The following is a 17,893-nucleotide window of genomic DNA, read 5'->3' on the forward strand; positions in this document are numbered from 1 at the left end:
GTGCATGGAAGACTTTGTTTTTTTCATTCCCCATCGTCCATATCGATTGTGTGTGAAGGTGTTCAGTAAAGAGCTGGGTCTTTAGTTTCTCCTTTAACATTGAGAGGGACTCAGCAGATCAGATGGAGTTAGGGTTAGGTAACTCAGGGAGCTACAAAGCAGAGTCTGGCTGGTGATCTGTGGCGATAGAAGAGCCAGACGCCTTTTACTGAAGAGCATAGTGAGGGGAGGGTCCAAGCGACTGTCAAGTTTTCAAATTGGGTACAGGCAGAAACTGGGGACAGTGCAGAGACATGGTGCAGAGTTCTGGATCATCTGCAGAGGCCTGGAAATGCACGCAGAGAGACCTGCCAGTAGGGACCTGCAGTAGTCGATGCATGATATCACGAGGGTCTGTACCAGGACTTATCAGAACCTGTCTCTCTGTCGTCACACATGATTGTGCAGCACGTTGGTTGCAAAAGGAGGAGAAGAAGTCAGCTTAAATTCACAAGAAAACTTTAATCACAGGAAGAGCTGTGATCTGTTTTGAACATGTCCTGTTGTGTGCTGGGCTGCCACAACCGAAAAGGTACTAATAATAGTCTTTAAAAAGTATTTTTTATACTTATACATTACATTCTGATTTTATACATTGACATATAAATGTTTGTACTTGCCTTTATCAAGACGGCATTTAGACATTAAAATAAAGAAACAGTCCATTGAAAAGTAGCTCTTTGTGCCAGTGAGTTTTCTGCGTGGTCACAGTGTTCTTACTGGCGGTCCACACGTTTGTATACAAATAATTGGTCTATTACAATAAATCAGATCATATAAAGTGTTTTTCAATCAAATAAATTCAACTCCACACTGTGCTATGAGTGATTTTGGGTGGAAACATCCCGATACTCTAAAACTTAAAAATACCTTTGCTAAAATTTTAAGATCTTGAACTAATGTTCTGATGCTGACCAAAATGTAAATGTTTTACTTGCCTTCCATCATTCATTCCAATCCTTTTTTATATTCATCAGCAGATTTGTTTTGAGAACACTTCACTATTTTCCCTCTTACCTACAGTGCTATTAATCAATCTAGATTGTATGTGTATAAGTTTACTATTATTAGAGATATTATTAAAGTGGAACTAGATGGCACTCGGCTTGAGTTGATCAAAGCGCAGAAGTTTCATGTGGGAACTGTTCTTATTCTAGTTTAGCTCCTACATGAAGCTACAGGATGTGATGTTGTCTAAAAGTTAAATGATACAGTGTGATTATTTGCTAATACTTCTTAAATTAAATCAAAAAGCTGCATAAAAAGACAAGTCATCTTATGTTCAAGCTGATTTACTTTTGTGTTTTGCAAATATACACTGAAATCTGACTATTTTATGCATTCTGTTTTTATTAAAGTATTCCTTTTTTGGAATCAGGGTTAGAGATTAATAAATAGCACTACATGCAAGAGAAACAAATATATACTTTTGATTTTGGGGTGAACTGTCCCTTTAACATAAATCCTTTGTTTAAAAAACAATTACAAAAAGTTTTGACTAACACAGTGTTGTGCAATTTAACTAAAAAGAGTTATATCTAAAAGGTCAGCACAAACAGTAAAGAATGCTGCAGAGACATTTTAAAAAGCTTCCTTTTTTCTTAATGAGCATCCCAACTCAGCTTACATCAGTCAGCCACGTGAAACACAACTGTGCAAAAGAACAGTTCCCAAGAAAATTGATGAGGGTCTTTTTTTAGTCTTTTTAAAGTTCCATAAAAATAAAAACTTTGTTTTTCAAAGAGTGAACTAGGTGTTATACATCTGCCAGCTCATGGATGCATTTAAAATGTGCTTCTTGTTCTGTTTTTATAACAACAGCCAGCCAAGCTCTGCAGTTTATGCAGCAGTGAGCTTTTTGACTGCGTTGATAATTGTGCAGTGGAGGATATTCATACCATAATTTTGCCGGCAATTAAATCCCCTATCATGAGAGCAGCTGCTGGCCCAGAGTGAACCCCATTCCCTGCTCAGTATGGATAAGGCTGCTACACCGAGGTTTATGGCAGCCAAAAGCCAATTATAGTCTGCTCTAGATGCTATTACTTAACACCAGCAGAATGGAATGAGAAAGCCATAAAAGAGCATGTGAACATAGGCAGCAGCGACCATATATAATCTACTGTATGTGTCACACAAAGGTGCACTTTTCATTTCAAACATACGTAGAAGAAGCACAGCTGCTGAAGTCATCTGTTTTTTTCACTGAGGTACTCCCCAACTTCAAAGTTAGAACAGTCATCAGTTTATTACAACACCTAGAGGCACAGTTATCTTTACAGCTTGCAATTTCAAGCAGGGCAATGTTATCATAGCCCAAACATGAAGGAAGAGTTGACAGGATGCCTTTACTTTCAATCTGGACATCTCGCTCTACTTTCTCTTGTCTTTTTGTCGCCAACTTTAAGGTCAGAGACATAAGACTTGAGCCAAATGGAACGATAAGAAGAAAAAAAAAAGCAGTAAAATTGAACCCCGGAGGAGGTAACGAAATTGTGAGAGTGAAGGAAGAGGGTGGGGAGAAAAAAAGAGTTGGCCAAATCCCCACCAGGGCCAAATAACAGAATCAAAACCTCAGCAGCAAACCATAAAGACCCAGCAGGACCTGCCATTAAAGAGTCCGCTTCTGAGGCAACATCGCTCATTTCATTTCATTTCCATGCAGATGGAACACCCTCAAATCCACACACACACATACGCACACGCACACACGGGTTGATAGAGAAATGCTCACACACATGCTTATGGCCACACATTTCCAAAAATGCCGCAAAGTTGCCACTGCTCAAAAATGGCAGCAAACAGGGGGGTAGACACGTGAGAGGAAATAGTTCAGATAATGAATGATCAGGAGAGGAAAAATACAGTTTGCTTAAAGTTTAGGAGCAAACATTCATTGCTTTTTAAAAATAATTTTACCGAATACACTCAACTCATGATTCAATGTAATTCACAATACTGGGTTCATGATCCAATTTTCTCAGGATTTTTTTTTTGAATGAAGGGCAGTTTATGAGCCAAACAGTTTCCTTTGTTTCTCAGATAAAAATCTACAAAATATATTTTCTCTCATTTTTTTTTTTTTTCAAAATTAAAGAATCCTTTGTTAAAGGTAAGGCAGAATCTATGTAATACAATGTCTAAATATCTTGTCTTAAATAGCTACAAAAAAAAACAAATGCCGAATCAAAAATATTCATGAAGAATACAAACTAAGGCTTAACCTGTGTTCCTACCGTGGCATTATGTATGTTTTTCTTTACAAATTTTAGCATCAGCATAGCACCTGTTTCACTCGGCTGTGATCGGGCCACCGTAGCTGATCACAACCACTTGACAATGCTTGTGATTCCTCCAGACTCACCGCAGCAAGTTTCAGAAGGGTCCCTAAAGCACTCGGCTGCACCAAAAGGGAAGCCGAGTGCTGCTACAGTGCTGCTTTTTAAACAGGATGGTGCATCCTGTGGCCACATGGTTTCCGTCCTTGATTCATGAATGTATAAGAGAATAAGAGAACTGGATTCAGTGAGGAGGCGGGGCTCTGCTTATTCCCTATAAAAGTTGCTCAGTGGTGGATAAAGCCAAAGAAGTTCGACTTCCGTGTATTAAAAATATATTATATATATATATTTTTATTTTTATTTTTTTTATTTGTTATTGTTGTTACTTAGCCTGGGTATAACCATACTGCCTTGCGCGTTCGAATTTCATTTCAAACCTCCACACAGTCTGGAAACTACAGCCGTTTCTTAGCCCTGTTTTAGGGATCCAATCACAGAACGGGGAGGGACGGCAAGACGATGTACTACTCGGCAGATGGAAGCTTGTAGTTTTCTTACGGATCCAACATGGCTGCAGCAGACGCGAAGCTCTCTTTAGCTGTAAATGGCGTTTTAAATAGTTTAGAGCGAAAGTTTATTTTAAAAGAAGAACAAAATTTGACTTTACACTCCTGTTTCACCACCAAAAAGGATGCTTTAACCTTGCTTCCGACAGGATTTGGCCTTAGCCTAATCTACCAACTAGCCCCGCTACCGCTCGCTTCTGTAACGCCGGTGATCTCGCTACAAGCCGGGGGACAGTGGAGCGGCCGAGAGACCCGCAGCAGCTTGTCTATTGCCCATAAAATCAGTGGATGTGTGTGGCTGAATGACATGAGGGGGAATAGGGCGTAAAAATAAATAATCTTGCAGAAAGCGAGAACTGGAGAAGCAAAGCAGTCGCTTATCAGGCCGCCATTGTAAATAAGAATTTGTTCTTAATGACCTGCCTGGTTAAATAAAGGTGAATGAAATGAAAAAATCCCCTTAAAAATCTCCTTTGCATCTATGCACGATAGAGCAAGCGTATAAGGGACCACTGCTGGCCAAGCTGGCTGCTTCCAGTTTAGTTTAACTTTAATTTAAACTGTATCGTCACATTTTTGTTTCGCGGATTGACTGTCTCACTAAGTACCTGTATGTACCATACATGTATATGAAAGCAGGCACATGCAGACGTGGACACACTTAGACTTACTTGCTTATGTAAGGGTTGAGATCGGCAATAGGAAATACTTTTGTTGTAGAACCTGGAGAACCGCTGGCGGCTTTCATGGGTGAATACTTCGACGGTGAGGCCTTCATTGGTGAAAACTTGGAAGGTGAAGCTTGTGCAGGCGAAGCTTTCATGGGTGAAAACTTGGAAGGTGAAGTTTGCATTGGTGAAGCCTTCATTGGTGAAAACTTGGAAGGTGAAGCTTGTGCAGGCGAAGCATTCATTGGTGAAAACTTGAAAGGTGAAGCTTGTGCAGGCGACGCATTCATTGGTGAAAACTTGGAAGGTGAAGTTTGCATTGGTGAAGCCTTCATTGGTGAAAACTTGGAAGGTGAAGCTTGCATTGACGAAGCCTTCATTGGTGACTTTCCCAGAAAACCTCTCCCACTGCCTCGGGGAGGAGAAAGACCTGCAGGGAAACAGGGAGTGAGATATTTACTGTATACTCTAATCTTAAAAGACGGTTTAATAATAATGAAAAATGTGTACATTTTAATTGATTTATTGGACACTTTCTCTGATGTATTCGTCTCTGTCTTTATAGTTGGATAGAGGTCTGGAAAAGGGTGTGATTCATACTAGAAGTCTCATTAAATTGAGCAAATATTGTTCTCTATAACCTAATACTCAATGGCAACATGGTTTTTGTTAGCATTGCATCGCCTGAATAATTGGCAAATGAGTAAGTCTAGAACCTCTCCATTTATTTTTGATTTCCAAGGGGTGTAATCAATAGGTGCAGACAAAAATGCCTCTCAATAGACCTCCAACCAATTAACGTGACCGACAACCAACAAGAGCGTCATCTTCTTTATAAAACACATTCTTCTTCCTTGTAAAAACTTGGTGCCTACATTACCAACAATGCATCTTGACGGTCAGCAGTTTGAAGGCAGATTTGGGTGTGTATGTTATGGCATGGCTGCATTATAAGGACATGATAGGGTGTTGTTGCTCAGCCTTGCAGTCAACTTACCCCAGTGGCCACTCACGGTATTGCAGCTAAAAAATGTTCTCCATCCCAAAAATACCTGGTTGCTGATTGGATAGAACGCTAAGCGGGATGTGACGTGCTAAGCGGGATGTGACGTGCAAAGCGGGATGTGACATAGTACTTAACGCCACAAACACGCGTCATTTTTAAAAGCCAGCGAAGTAGAAACACAGCAAGCTCTGCTCCTTCCATCTCGACGTCTCCTTCCTTATTGTTTATGTTTGGCACATCTCCTGTGTTAAATCCATCGTGTATGTGACGTCACGGTCGAAAATGTCGCTAAGTGATTAACGATCGATAACCACACCTCACCTCTGGAGTCTCGTAAATCCCTCTTTTTTTGTAATGGAGACATGACGAGTGAGCGAGCCTGAAACTTTCCCAGCGGCCACTTATTACCCTAATGGAACGTGCCTAATAGTAAAAGGGACAACATGAAACTGTTGGACACTTTGAACTGAACGAAAAGGTAAATTATATCTCTTTCTGTGATGATTTTTTGATCCATGAAGGTTATAAATTTGTCAAACTTTTCTTGAACTGAGAAAAGCAAGCGATCAGCATTGTAACTGCAATGTTGTGGAAACTTTTCAGGTGTTCGTGCCTGGCAAGCAATCCTCATTGCACTGAATAGGTGCCATCTCTGGCCATTATCCAGTTCTTATAATAGATTTATGGTTAGTAGTGGCTAATTTAGCCTCGAGCAGAGATGAGGAGCAGGTCATGCAAATCTCATTTCTTTCTAACTCTTTTTAAGAAAGTGTGTTTTTTATTTACTTGTATTCATGCATCTGCTTTTAGAGCCACAGACATGTTTCACATCTCATCCAAACTTAAAACCAGTGGAGTTCATCCTTTAAATAATATTTGGATGAATAATGTTTATTTATTTATAAATATGGCAAAAGTTACCATTTTCATGTCTTTCTTCAGTAATAGTAAAGACACATTGTAAGATACTTTTACACCTAAAGAAGTTATTTAGAACACTAGTAAAAGGTGGACAACTTAATTTGGTGATACTGATACACAAACTGGTAAAGTGCCATTCACTTAGCCATTGGGCAATAACAACTTAATTAAACACCTGAAAAAAATCAGCAATTATAAAACATTAGTAGTAGTACAGTTATCTGATTAAGTGAGCAGCTGCCAAAATGATTAACTGCCCAAGAAAGTTAAACTCTCCCCACAGATTTCCCGGTAGACTCGCTTCACTGTTAACATCAGTTTTATGCCAATTAATTAAAACAGTGCTTTTCCTTCTTTTAAAACGACTGCCAATCAATTATTCATTTCATAATTACTGCACTTATGCCTTTGAGTAGTAGGAAAAAGAGTAATTAGGATTAGTTATCAGAAAATCAAGACAGTGGACTTAAATTTGTAAATACTAGTTTTAACCACATGATTAAGTGTGATTGTTTTATATTAAGTTTGTGTGAAATATGATTATTTTCAATAGGCAGTTCGACTACATAATTTGATCATTTAAGGAGGAAGCCTTATGTTATAGGTTTAAGATGATTCTAACAATAAATCATAATATATTTATCATGTTGTATAATAATGAACCTAATGTCCATGTAATATTCATGTGCTGTCCTGAGTTAAAAGCAAAATATATATTTTTTTGGTGCTAGGGGTCCCCGACTCAAAACAATAACAAATTACAAAGTTCAGTGATGCTGTTGGAGTTGTTGTTATTACCAGGAGCTGAATTATCCGGAGAGGTCTCCTCCTCTCAAAAAAAAAAAAAAAGACGTGGTTATTAGAACTTTTAAAAACATAATAAAGCAGTTTCACACATGTTTAAGTGCAGTTTGGTGGATATAGGACATTCAGGAGGTGCAGCGGGCTGAGATGAAGCTAATGTTTGCTCGTCTGTTTCTCTGATAACTTCAGATCCAGACTGCAATAAAAAAAATTCTTTACCCAGTTAAAAATCATCAAGATCGAGACAGTTTATCGTAAAAATGTGGCTTAAAACTGGATTAAAATAAATAAATGACAGCCACAGGGCTTATTAAAATGACAGATTTCTCTGGGTTTAAAAATTGTTGAAATCATTTGGGATAAAAAAGTAAATACATTTCAGACAACATACTGTGTTTTTTTAGAATCGGGGTTATAGGTATTTTTGTTTTTAGATATGTCAATGCAGAAAGGTTACATATTACATATTTAAAAGGCTAAATATGTTTTAAAATACCATCCTGGAGTATAAAGTATTCAGGTGATGCAAGATGTCCAAGCCATCAGATCATTAATTCATTTAACATCATTCCCTCCAATATCATGATCATCATATTGTAATATCTCCTATAATGGCAACCTGATATTTTGTCCACATCATGCAGTCACAAGTGACACTGCACTCTCTCGATTAAAACAAATTTTTTTTTTTTAATTGAGTCACAGTATTAGCATTCTGTCCTGTCCTTCAGCATTAGGTGTAGAGCCAAAGGTCACGACACAGTCGTCACGGACTGTTCTGTGTTCCCGTTTAAATATTCATCAGCAGCAACCCCTTGAAACAGACTACCTTCAAACTGCTTCGCACATAATATTTAAATTCCAAAAAGAGATCTGCACTCGCTGAAGAGCAGTTTTAAAAAAAAGAAAAAAAATATTCATTATTCATCACAAACCATTCTCTGCAGGTTTCCTTTGTCCTCACAACTCCTTCCCTCTACTCTTTCATAAACACACACTTTCACACACTCTCTTTTCTACTTGTTGCCTTTTTCTTGTCTATATATTTTTTTTTCTTTTCTTATAGTTGTCTTACCGCCAAGCAAACGAGAATTAGGAGATTTTGTGCTACATTTGACCATTTTTCCCCTTAAGAATGCCCTACATTTACCACATAGATTTCCGCAGGTTCAAGCCCCCTCTTCAGCGGCGGCGGCGGCGGCGGCGGCGGCGGCTGTGGCTCAGTTGGTAGGCCCCCAACCGAAGGGTTGATGGTTCGATCCCTGACCGTCGCAGCCTACATGTCGAAGTATTCTTGAGCAAGATACTGAAACCCATATTGCTCCCGATGTGCTGTGTTCATCGGTGTGTGAATGAGTTCCCAATGGTGGCAGGTGGGACCGTTTAGGGTAGCCTCGTGTGTGTGAAAGGGTGAATGAGCGCAGTCTGTACTGTAAAGCGCTTTGAGTGGTCGCAAAAGCGACTAGAAAAGCGCTACATAAGTGCAGGTCCATTTACCATTTACAAAAAGGGGCAGAGCTGCCTCTTTTTCTTAAGTAAGCTCAGATCTCTGGACATCTGTAGAAAGATGCTGCAGATGTTTTATCAGTCTGTGGTGGCAAGTGTGTTGTTTTATGCCTATCAGACACAGACGTGCAAGGCGGTTGGACAGACTGGTCAAGAGAGCTGGTTCTGTGGTTGGAGCCACACTGGAGGAGGTGGTGGAGAGATGCACTGTCAAGATGTTCAAGTCCATATGAAATACCCGGATCATCCGCTACACAAAACCTTTATGGACCAAAAAAGTGGCCGGCTCTTCTCTCTCGGTTGCAGGACGGAGAGATACAAAAGATCCTTCGCTCCTACAGCCATCAGGTGGTCTCATTCTTCAAGAGCTAACAGACTAACTGAATTTCCCCTCGGGGATAAATAAAGTAATTTTGAATTGAATTTGAATTGAATTAAGAAATCAAGCCCTTGAGGAACACCAGAGAAAAATCCAGGCTCTCATTTGGTTTGAAAAACGTTTGACATTTTGAAGATTTCAGCAGGAATTGCAATATTTCAAAGTACTGTTTCAGTTACTTCAGACTCTTTACCAGGAAGATATCAGAAAACGGCAGATTTCTAAGATCTTCCAGTATGTTACCAGTAGCTTTCAAACTCTGGAGTCACTGACCTGGCATGGAGTTTCCATCAGCTTCCCTCTAAATTCCATGCAAGTTTTTGTTTGATGATAATAGGCCAAGTAACACCGGAGATAAGGTCTAATATATTTAGTATAAAAATATAGAAGATAGATATTCTACTAACTTTACCTCTTATATGTTATGTTTGTAACCAAGGTTCAAAATTCTTCATTGAACATTATTGTGCTCTGAAAGTTAAAAAAAAAACGCTTAAAAATTATTTTCAAAACCAGATTTTATGTTGTTTTTTTATGTGTGTTTGGGACAATGCATGAAATCAACATTCATCATCAACTGAACCGCAATGTTGATTTAGGTTTGAGGTGGCATTCATTGAGTTCAATTCTGATTTATTATTCATGCACATTTTGATTTTGCAAGTGCAAGCGAAAGGGGCCGTCTCTATTTCCCAAAATTACGTTTGAATTAATCCAAAGTAAACAAGAAATAGTTCAATCTAAATGAAACTTTTACACACACATTTATTTTTTACAGCCTAACTAATTTTGGGCTGATAAGATGACAGACATCCTTTAACTCTTAATGGTGGATAAAGCTCCTGTATCGGGTTTTGGATGACTGGTGCAGACGATATAATCGTCCATCGTGAAGTTTTATTGTGGACATCATCATATGCCAATTCGGTAGACATTGCCCAACCCTACTCAAAATGTTGATCCAGTAAGTCAAAAGGTAGGTAAAGGTAGGTTTAGGAGGTATTTACAGGCAGAATGAGAAGGAGTCGAAAACGGACAAAATAGCCCAAAACTCCAAAGGGTTAATCACAAGAAATGAGGATCCTGGACCGCTCTGTGCTCCTCTCTCTGATCTGGTCTTCATCCACAACTATCATCTCCTCCTCTTTCACCACCAGCTTCTTCACTTTAAACTCTCCATCCGGATTGCGTGTGTATGAATATTGATGTTAATTACCCCTCGCCTGAAAATAGCAGTTCAATCTGTGATTTCCCCATGGAATTTGGTCACACACACACACACACACACACACACACACACACACACACACACACACACACACACACACACACACACACACACACACACACACACACACACACACACACACACACACACACACACACACACACACACACACACACACACACACACACACACACACACACACACACACACACACACACACACACACACACACACACACACACACACACACACACACACACACACACACACACACACACACACACACACACACACACAATTTGTGTTGCTCCAGCACAGGAGCTTTATATCAGGGGAGTGGTCTCAGTGGAATTGCATCTTTTTATCCCCGACAATTCTTCCCTGAAATGCTGTTCCTCAATATGGCAAAATATCATTCGTGCCAAAAACGAAAAGGCCTTGCATAAAATATATTACAACAACAGCCAACTATTTAACTATCACTGCTGGGGCTCATGCAACTTTTTCTTTTTTATTGTAGGAGGTGAGAATAACACCTTGTGATTCAGTGGGCAGGTCCGAACTGTTTCAAGTTTTCTGGCATTGTCATTCGTTAAAGAAACATAAAAGCTGATGAGTTGTTTTCAAAACAAAGGTAACTTGTACTTAACTTTTTTTTAATACACTGTAAAAAAAAAAATTTATAATAATAAGAAATTTACTATATGATTTTACAGGGTTTTTTGTGTACAAATGCCATAAAACTGTAACTTACTTTTATTACAAATATTATCTTAAATGGACATTATCGCTTTCTCATTTTTTGTTTTTTTTTGGGAGGGGGGTTATATTATTTGTTAGTTTTTTTAACATATTCGAAACTAACGCGTCAATCGATCAAAAAAATCTGTAAATTAATATAATAGGACATTATTGATTTTTTTACTGTATTATTTAATTGCTTAATGTCTTAAATGTTAAATTACAGTGAATTCTATGAAAAATATACAAAAAATACACATCATATTGCTGGTTAAATATGTAACAGTAAAAAGTCTGGCAGCAAAAGTTTTCAAACATATTAAAATCATATTAAAGTGAAAAAAAAAACATTAAGTTATTATGCAGATATATTTTTAAATACATATATGTACTGTATATTATCCATATTTTTAAAGGAATTATCTGTCAAAAAACTTGTTGTTGATTAATGTTATTTGATGTTTTTTTACTCTTCCTCACAGTGTACAACACCAATTCCAAAAAAGTGCATTGATTTGACTGACATTCAAGTACAAAGACAAGATGCGACCCAGATTCCACAAAATTTGGGAGAGTAGTTTAAATTTAAAAACACAAAAGTATATTAGCTTGAACATTAACATTTTAATCAAAACAAACTGTATTTTCTTCACCAGCCAAAGACTTTTATTTTCTTCTTCTCTGCTCAGGCTGTATCTGGGCTCTTAGAGGAATAATGGTCATCTTAACCCTTTATCGGGCAAAGAACTATATTTGGTAACTTCAGTGGATATCTAAATGGGGTCCCCGTGTCTCTCTGTTTGGTCGTAGAACCACATGGATATTTTGAGAAAAAGTTGCAAATTTACTAGATTAAAGTGGCAAATCTACAAGATAAAAAAAATCCCAGATTTAAGAGATTTAAAGTGGCAAATTTGCGTGACAAAAGTTGCAGATTTACAAGAAAAAAGTGGGGGGAAAAGCAAATTTTTTCTCGCAGATTCACCACTTTAAATCTCATAAACTTACTTTTTTTTTCAAAATATTACCCCCCTCCCCTAGGTCCATATGTTTTTGTTTTTTTTTTACAAATTCTAGCAGTATGTAATATCCTCCAATATTCTCTAGGGTTGAAATTTGGAATTTGCAAGTATTTCAATGAGTGCCCTATTAAGGGTTAAAGAGTTATTAATAGTCCTGTAATATCCAGGACTTACTGTACCTGCAGCCTTCCACAGACAGATGCATTGTGTTTTATCGCACCCCTTTGTCTGTTTTATTCTTTCAGTAATGAACACATTTAATAGTCTATTGGTGTTATGTCTATCCAGCTCTGACGCAGCAATAGATCTATAATTGCTGTCGGAGCAGCAGTTGACGAGCTGTGTGCCAAGAGGAGAACAAGTCTCTTAAAGCGACAGAGAGAGGGAGACAGCCAGAGGGACAGAGATGTCCTGGTTGGTAAATACAGTTCCTCTGTCTTTGCATCTTTATCTTAGTCAGGATTAAGTGGTTTTCTCATAACCCTGATTATATAACGTCATGGTTTCAGAACCGTATGAACCGTAGAAGCTACGATATCTACAGTCATGGAAAAAATGATTAGACCACCCTTGTTTTCTTCTATTTCTTGTTCATTTTAATGCCTGGTACAACTAAAGGTGCATTTGTTTGGACAAATATAATGATAAAGACAAAATTGCTCATGAGAGCTTAATTTAAGAGCTGATATCTAGACATTTTCCATGGTTTTCTTGATAATGATTTCAGTTATTAATTAATTATATTAATAATTTCAGGCATTAAAATGAACAAGAAATAGAAGAAAAAGGGTGGTCTAATTTTGGTGTCCTGATTCCTGCATTGTGAAAACTAATATATTGTGAGGAATGTTTGCTGTGAGACGGTAAGATCCCCTCTCACCTAACACGTGTGAATATGTTGGTTTGTTTCAACTGAAACATTTTTAAAAAGCTTTTACAGTCTTATAGCTGCCAAAAAGCACCCTGTGAAACAGAAGTTAGAGCTAGAGCCAGAGATGAACGTGCTTTGGTCCAAAATGTGCATATCAACCCAAGAACAAAAGCAAAAGACCTTGTGAAGATGCTGGCTGAAGCTGGTAAGAGTGTGTCATTATCCACAGTGAAACGAGTACTGTACCAACATGGACCGAAAGGTCACTCTGCCAGAAAGAAGCCATTACTCCAAAATAAACATAAAACAGCCAGATAACAGTTTTGTCAGACCACAGGACATGTCTCCAAAAATTAAGGTCTTTGTCCCTGTGTGCATTTGCAAACTGTAATCTGGCTTTTTTTATGTTTCTTTTGGAGTAATGGCTTCTTCCTGGCAGAGTGGCCTTTCGGTCCATGTCGGTACAGTACTCGTTTCACTGTGGATAATGACACACTCTTACCAGCTTCAGCCAGCATCTTCACAAGGTCTTTTGCTTTTGATATGCAGATTTTGGGCCAAAGCACGTTCATCTCTGGGACACAGAGCCCATCTCCTCCCTGAGCGGTATGATGGCTGGACATTCCCATGGTGTTTATACTTGGGTATAATTATTTGAACAGATGAATGTGGCACCTTCAGGCATCTGGAAATTGCACCTAAGGATGAAACAGACCTGTGCAAGTCCACAATTGTCTTCCTGATATCTTGTTTGATTTCTTTTGACTTTCCCATGATGTTACACAAAGAAGCAGTGTGTTTCAGGTGTGCCTTAAAATACATCCACAGGTGTGTCTCAAATTAACTCTAATGTTGTCAATCAGAAGCTTCCAAAGACATGACAGCATCATCTGGGCTTTCCCAAATTGTTTCAAGGCAAAATAATGTTAGTGTATGTAAACTTCTGACTTTGAAGAAAGTAATAAAAAATTGTCTAAAAAAATCCTTCTCTCATTATTCTGCCATTTAGCAAATAGAAATAATTTTTGTAATCCTAACGGACTTAAAAAAGGAAAAGTGATTGTCTGATTTCATGTCAGACAGTGATAAAAAAAGCATGTGTCTTTTTATATAGTGTATGTAAACTTCTGGTTTCAACTGTATGTAGCCTGCCGAGTCTGACAAAAAAGCCTCCCTGAAATAGACCTCTGCCTTAGTGTTTTAAAAGTGCAAATGTTGGTTTCGTACTGTAACCCCAGATTGAATGAATGTTGGTATTTTTACCCCCTGATATCCAAACAAACATGTCTTTCTGTGACACTTCAATTAGATCTGCCAGCTGCTACAATCATAACTACGCCCCAAAAATGATGAAAGCAAGCCCCCAGGAAGAGCGCCGGGTTTTGATTCCGATTTGACATATCGGCAAAACGGTGGAATTACAATGTCCGGGTGCATCAAGTGATGCTATTGGGCCCAGAAACACTTTTCCCACAGACTTACATCAGTAAAGAAACACCTGTAAATCAACAGATAATTATTTTCGAACCTCACAATCTGCCAAATGACTCGTTTCACGGTCAGAAATTAATCCATTTGTTCTGATAACATTAGGAAAGTCTACGGCCGTAAGATTAAATGTTAAATGTTGTTTAATTCACAATCAAGTTAGTGGAGCGCTAAATCAGAGTCTTTAGTGCGCTGCTCCATGGGCCCAATAGATGCTGAAGAGCAGTGGAACAGCCATGTATTTTTTTACGCACAAAAGTCAAACTTTTGTGGCTTCATGCACAACTGAGCATCTTTCATCCGACAATGTATCCACTTTTCTTAAATACAACCATGCTGCCCAAAGTTTCATTTGATTGGATTAATTTTTGTAGTGAGTGCAGGATGAGTCATCAAACATATGAAACTGTTTTACAGGAGGAGAAAAACTGGGATTTTAATGTAAAATTTACTTTTGATACTGGTTCTGTTGACACATAATTTGGCATATATCAAATAGGGATGGCTGATCTGATATTCTATATCGGTATCCGGCCGATATTGACCAAAATCACTGGATCTATATTATACTGACATATTGTTGTGGGCAATGTATGTTTTCCTTTAGGGGAGTTGTTGTTTCACAATTTGAGCATGATGTTTTTAGATGGCTGGGTTTAGCAAAGTGAAAAAAAAGAAAGTTGAGTTGTTTAAGGGAAGAGGCAGTATTGGGTTGTTATCGATATCGGCAGAAACTTAAGTTTGCCGTATTAGTATCATATTGGAACTGAAGAAGTAGTATCATGACATCCCTAATAAAGATAAATAATATATACTCTAAAATTTGACTGGATGTAAGGACATCCATACTGCACGTGACACTGGGTTTAGGACATACTAAATCTGTTTATGGCATAATAAATAGAATAATAGTATGGGTATTGGACAAATAGTCTGCTGATGAAGAATTGGGAAGTCTTTACAGAGACTTGAACCCCGACTCTCCAATAAAACAGCAGCCTAACCGGTTATTACATCATCCACAGCTCATTGGAAACATTTGCTCCACTTAGCAATCTTGTAAATGCATGCAAATCTATAGAACTACTGCAAGTGCTCAAACAACACATCAAGCAGGAGAAATTCTACAAGACGTTTTGCACAAGCTTGATTTTTTTTTGGCTCGCAAGAGGAATGCAGAACCATTCCATCAACAGAACAATTAAACGGAGCAGCAGATTTTTGTGCATCTGGCGGGATCTCTGAGGTAACATGATTCTAAGGGTATAACGAGGAAGATGAACTACTTAATGCAGAGCCTCATCTTTGCTGAGTCAAATTAGTTGCCTGTCTGTCTTTCTTTCTGCCGCTCCCTCCTCCCTCCCTCTGTCTGTGCAACCGCTACGAGGGGGATTCAGTCCACAACACAATATTCATGAAGCCGTGAACTGGAGGAGCCACCAGCCCACACAAGCTACCTCAGTCACCACACGCGCACACACGCACGCACACACACACACACACGCACACGCACACACACACACACACACACACACACACACACACACACACACACAATATATAGCAAGCACTCATTATCCACCCACATGCCTGCATCCTCCACTGAGGAGGACTATTGGGCATGTTTCTGCCACATAAAAAAATCAATGTCAATGCTGAGAGCAGTTGGTGGTATTAAACAAGTGAGTGAAACAAAGACTAAGCTAATAAAAGAAGATCCAATAAAACACCAGCTACTTTAGGCATGATACATGGTGCCAGCTCTTTTGGCAGAAAACCAACCATCATTTAGAAGTGTTTTTGGTGGTAAAACAGTGAAAGGTGTGAGTTATGGACTCCATCAGCCGCAGTAGCCAGTGGGCAGGATAGTTCCCTGCTCTGATAGCTAAGCTGTAAATATGATTTTTTTTTTTAAAGGGCACAATGTGATATGAAAATAGGGCAGAAAGATGTGTAGTCTTCCATTAATTTGCTGTAGCTACCTTCACACTCAGACTGCAGCCTTTGAAGAGCTGTGAATATCAAAAGAACGGAAACCAGGTTTCACTTTTTGTGGTTAAAGCGTGGTTTGGTAAATGAGATTGAAAACCAAACAATAAAGGCTCCACAAATGATGGCTGCAGAACTACAGACAGGACTGAGAGAGAAACCAGAGAGAGATTGAAATAATTTACCAGCAGCTTTTTCTCACAGGGTACATGGCTCCCTCTGTTGGTTAAATGAGAGTTTGATAAATTCTTCTTTTCTTTTTTTTCTCAAGAAAACTGGGCCAAAACTACAGTAACAACAATTTACCTCCTGAAGTATCCCGTTATTCTGAAACCATCAATTCTCACAGTGTAACAGACCTGATAATGACTGGAGAAATTCTTTTTCAGATTGTTGTTTTTAACAAAATCAATAATTTGTTGCATCTATAATAGTTTATTTATAGATTATGTTGTTATCCAATAAATCTGTAACTCTTAGTTTGTATTAGACATGTCATAAACATATTTTCAGATTATACAACATTTTTCTTGTTTTTTAACATAACTAAGACCACATAATTCATCATTTATTCATGTATCGACCACATAATTTCAAAATTGTGTTTATTTATAATAATTAATCCATGCAACACAGACTTTCTATCTAAATTGGTGCAATAATTCAGTTTTATTCACACAGTTACACTAATGTTACATAAATACATATTGTACATATCTCTTCAAATGTATTTCTATATTACCAAATTTAAATTTTTACTTAAATTTGTATCCATATTGACTTAAGACTGGTTGCATTTGTATAGTTATTATTGTAGTGTATATATTTGCAAAAAATAATAGGTCTGAGCATGAATAGTAGATGAGGGGGTCCGCAGTTTATTCTCTGTCTTGGAAGAGTTCCATGAATGGCAATATTGAACACCTCTGGTGCAAATTATCAACAAAATATGTTATTATGTTGAGATCTGAGAAAAGGATCAACTATTTTATAATCGATCAACTGTTTTGTTAATCAATTAATATTGGGCTTTTTGGGGGTTTTTTCATGCAAAAATGGCAGAAAATGCTGATTTCAGCCTCTCAAATATGGAGATTCCCTGCTTTTCTCTGTGTTGTGTCATATTAAACTGAATACTTTTGGGTTAAAGACTGAGGAAGCAACACATTTAAAGACATCAACATGGAGTTTGAGGATCTTCACAAATTTCTGATATTTTATAGGACAAATTTATATTCAATTATTCTAGAAAATAATCTGTAGAGTAATCATTAATGACAATAATAGCTGATTGCAGCCTTACTCCGACAAGGAAAATGATAATAACACATCAATCTAACCAGCCAGATAATATTTTAGTCTAAAATGATGATGAATTATTTGA

General features: G+C 37.9%; 1 protein-coding gene across 2 annotated transcripts in view; it reads right to left on the minus strand.

Moving 5' to 3' along the window:
* LOC131986175 (replication protein A 70 kDa DNA-binding subunit-like) overlaps positions 1 to 17,893 on the minus strand; it is a 65,631-nt gene that overhangs the window by 41,479 nt on the left and 6,259 nt on the right. For both annotated transcript variants that reach the window (XM_059351005.1, XM_059351004.1), the window contains exon 8: positions 4,558 to 4,984. In XM_059351005.1, coding sequence (XP_059206988.1) covers positions 4,558 to 4,984 — 427 coding nt within the window. The remainder of the gene's footprint in view (positions 1 to 4,557; positions 4,985 to 17,893) is intronic.

This window comes from Centropristis striata, chromosome 15 (genome assembly GCF_030273125.1).
Source record: "Centropristis striata isolate RG_2023a ecotype Rhode Island chromosome 15, C.striata_1.0, whole genome shotgun sequence".
Lineage (NCBI taxonomy): Eukaryota > Metazoa > Chordata > Actinopteri > Perciformes > Serranidae > Centropristis > Centropristis striata.